The sequence below is a fragment of the Lupinus angustifolius genome, unplaced genomic scaffold, assembly GCF_001865875.1.
Source record: "Lupinus angustifolius cultivar Tanjil unplaced genomic scaffold, LupAngTanjil_v1.0 Scaffold_462, whole genome shotgun sequence".
Classification (NCBI taxonomy): Eukaryota; Viridiplantae; Streptophyta; class Magnoliopsida; order Fabales; family Fabaceae; genus Lupinus; species Lupinus angustifolius.
In genome coordinates, this window is record NW_017727850.1 from 44,937 (window position 1) to 49,115 (window position 4,179).

At 33.9% G+C, this 4,179-nt stretch overlaps 1 protein-coding gene across 1 annotated transcript; it reads left to right on the plus strand.

Annotated features, from left to right (window-relative positions):
* The first annotated feature begins 2,065 nt into the window (after positions 1-2,065).
* On the plus strand, positions 2,066-3,522 carry LOC109341432 (zinc finger protein ZAT9-like). Its single transcript, XM_019579341.1, has one exon. It carries the CDS (start codon positions 2,226-2,228, stop codon positions 3,108-3,110), a length of 885 nt encoding a protein of 294 aa, XP_019434886.1. The 5' UTR covers positions 2,066-2,225; the 3' UTR covers positions 3,111-3,522.
* The last annotated feature ends 657 nt before the right edge of the window (positions 3,523-4,179 follow it).

The window sequence follows — 4,179 nt, forward strand, 5'->3', positions numbered from 1 at the left end:
AACACTCATAGGAGTAGTGACGTTGTTTGTGGCAGTTGTAACGCTCCACCTTTCTTTTGTCAAACTTCTTTTGATTTTGATTCATTCTTGACCCTCCTCTTCTATGAGAAGACTCAAGCCAATCATGACTTGGTTTGCTTCTTTCTGAGTTCATAGGCCATTTGCTCAACTGATTCTACTTCCCCTCCATCTTTTGTCTTTCCTATTTTCTTCTTCTCTATAGTGACTTGCCTTTAGAGCTTGTTCTGTTTTCTTGATTGGATACCTATCAAGTAATCTCATTTCATGTGCCTTCAGGGAGCTTTGAAGCTCCTCAATCTTCATTGCATTGATGTCTTTTGATTCTTATATTGCCACAACAATGAAGTTAAACTTCTGAGGCAAGGACCTCATGATCTTTTCAATTATCATGAGGTATGAGATCTGTTCTCCATAACCTTTCATCTAATTGGTGATGGCTAGAATCTTGGTGAAATATTCACCAATCCTATCATTTTCTTCCATGTTCAGCAGTTCATATTGTCTCCTAAGGGTTAGAAGTTTTACCTTCTTTATCTTATCTCCACCAGTATGGCTTCGAATTAAGATATCCCACGCTTCCTTTGCATTGTTAGCATTCTGAATCTTCTCAAAGTGCACATCATCTACACATTGATGAATAAAAAACAATGCTTTATTATCATTCTTCTTGGCATCTTTGAATGTAGTTCTTTGCATTTCAGTGGCATCAAGATTCAGTGGAAGAACTTCATCCTCTACAACCTCACTCACTGCTTGGAAGCAAAACAATACCTTTATTTGTGTTCTCCATCTGTTTCAGTTCTTGTCTGTTAGAATAGGGAGCCCCATTGATGGGAGATTACTGCCATTGCCAACCATTTTCTGTCTTGATGAATCTGTCTTTGGTCTTTTTCTCAGATTAAGACTCCACCAAGGGATTGCAGCAATTGATCAACCTTTCTTCTTACACCAATTTGCTTTTCGAGTGATTTTGAGATTGCCCCTTCACCCTTTCTTCTTGATCTGTGATTCGCTCCTTCCTTTTTCCTTTTTTTTTGTGTCAACATGCCCCTCTTCTTTGCTTAGCTCGTGATACCAGTTTGTTAGAAATTAGAAGGGATGAGAAGAAAACATGATTGAATGAGAAAGAGAGGAGATTATGCAGAGAAATGAAAATAAAGGTAAGTGTATTGAGAAAGTGTATAACTTCTTATTCTTTAAACAAAGATACATTGCCTTCTATTTATAGTATGAAGTTTCAACTTCCAACTAATTCCTAATCAACTAATTTCTATATTTAATAAATTCTAACAACTTTATCTACGTTCTTTCCTATACTTGAATTATACTCTTCTACTTTAACATTCACCTGTGTGGCTTACCCGTTACCATAGCACCAAACTTGTTGGTATATTTATACATTTATTAAAATTAATTTGTACTATTATTTTCCTGTTCCCGTCACAGTTAATTTTCTTGCCGCTGCGTAATCAATGACATTGTCATAATGTGCTTTGGCATTTCAGTTTATACAACTCATACATTTTCAAGTTGTCTTATACAATTCATATTGAATGTCCTTCAAGTTTGGATTGTTGATCTATTATCCCTTTGACATTATCATTTATGAAGACAAAACCCTGAATTTTATGGTCATTAGTCAATTTATCCTTTAATGTGGTAGTAAATCATCAAATTCATCTCAGTAGAAATTGGAAAAAATCTTCTCAAAAGCCATGTTTGCTTCTTCTGAAGTTACTTACACCTTGTTAGCACTTAACATACTATGGATAAGCTTTATTTTTCATTGAGGTACACTAACATAAGGAACTAGGACTTAATTTATTTATAGTTATCAAAATTAAGTAGTAATTATTTTTTATAATGTCAAGTGCTAATGATCAATTAATAATACTAATTTCAATACAGACATACAGTAATGTAATTTGATATACCATACACAAAAATAGTCTCACTTGCATAATTAAATGTCCTACTCTACAATTCAAAACATATTTAAAACATTTTATAACCCAAAAATCATAAGGTTTTTTAGTTGTGTGACTCTGTTGGTGAAGGAATGCTTGTCAACTACTCCTTTATAGTTCCCAAATCTCTTCAAACTTATGACTTTGAGATAGAAGACTAATAATAAGAGCAACAACCCAAGTAATAGTAAAAGCATTTCTCAACTTCTGTGGTGGTTATTCTCTCTGTCTCCATCAATGGAAATACACAAATGCAAGCTTTGTTCAAGGTCTTTCTCCAATGGCAGAGCCCTTGGTGGCCACATGAAGGCTCACCTTGCTACTTTACCCATTCCTCCAAAGCCTCAAACTTTTCAACACCCTTTTGAATCTGCTTCATTCTCATACCAATCACAACCATCACAAGAAGAGGAACAACATGTTGTAGAATCACATGAAAAAGCAATGAGTTATGGTTTGAGGGGAAATCCTAAGAGAAGTTTAAGGTATTCATATCCTGAATTCTCTTTTAATAACAATGGCTTTGTTGCTCAAGATAGAGAGAGTGAAAGTGAGTCAAAGAAACCAACTGGTCAAAGATCCAAAAGAAACAGAAAGTCAAGATTGTACAAGGGTTTGGAACAAGAACCTAAGATGTTCAAACCTAGTTTTTTGGAATCACCACCTTTGAGTTCTGTCTCTGATTTTTCCCCTGAAGAAGATGTTGCTATGTGCCTTATGATGCTATCAAGGGATAAGTGGGAAAGTAATCTAGTATTCGAAGGAGAAGGAAATCAAGTGACAGAAGCAGAAGAAGAGATCAAGTTGAAGAAGAGAATTGGTGTGAAGAATGAGTGTGAGAATTGTGGGAAAAAGTTTCGATCTTTTAGAGCATTGGGGAGTCATAGAAGTATATGTTGTAGTGATAAAAGGAGTGATAAGATTTTTGAATGCCCTTTTTGTTTTAAGGTCTTTGGTTCAGGTCAAGCACTTGGTGGCCACAAAAGATCACATCTTATGCAAAATTCATCATCAACATCAATTGCTAATAGTAAAAAAGAGAGTTTCTTAGATCTCAATTTGCCTGCTCCTATAGAAGGAGAAGATGATCTTAGTATTGTTTCTGATGTCTCAAATGCATAATTATTCAGTCTGTGATATGAATAGTCGAATACGAATACATGGTTCATTTGGGTACACTACAAGATTTTCTTTAAGGTGAAATCAATAGGCGGTATGGCGAATTCAATAACGAAGTTTGGTTCATAGGTAAATTTGGTAGTCACTAGGCACTATGGCAAATTCAGTAACTATGTTCTATGCATAGTTCACCTCATTGATCTGCATATGTTTAGCTGTTGTTGGGTAAAGTGATTTTTTATTGCAATTATTATTATTATTTTAATTTAGTTAAGAACAATTCATTGTGTTTATTGATAGTTCATGTAGTTTTGATTCTATAATGGTAGTTGGGTATAGTTTATGTTTTTCACCAAACTTTGTGCTATTAAAATTTCTAGTTGAGAGTTGAATTTTCTTCATTGTATAAGCTATTATTCAACTTGGTTTATTATTTTTATCATGCTACGCGTCTTTCATTCTTGCAATGCGAATTTCGTTGTGCACAACAACTTTGGCTTTTGAAAAGTACTAAAGTTCTGCAATTCTGTTTTTATGCTTTGGTTCTGTTCCAACAACCTAACCTTCCTGCTTCCACTTGGGCTAAAATTATAAAAAAATAGTAATAAATAACTCTGTTACTTTTTATTTTTTGTTTCATTATTGCCTTCTTTTGTAGTTGTATTTATATTGTTTTAGCGTGCAGTATAAAAAGCAATGATTCTATAGACAGATTTAGAAACTTAAAAAATGATGGAACAAGTGAATAGAAGAGATTCTCGTTTTCGACCTAACAAGATCGATCCATTAGTTTAGAGAATCTCATGACTTTTTTATCTTTAAGTATTTCATTGAGTTTGATATACTCCCCGATGAAAATTTCTAACATTTTCATCTCCTTACATAACCTATGTATTAGGAGTCCCCACACTGGTAGTATAGCAAACTCAATGTGTTATTAAGTCATGAGGTTCTCCCACCTAATAGAGTAAAAAAGCTACTTATAGGTTGTATTAAGGTATGTTACCGAATAGTTAGTGAAGCCACTAAAAAAGAAAAGACTATCATCAGGTTAATATCGATAGAGTAAAAA

Coding starts and splice junctions, on each gene's coding strand:
- LOC109341432 (XM_019579341.1), top strand. CDS start 2,226: ATGGAAATACACAAATGCAAGCTTTGTTCAAGGTCTTTCTCCAATGGC.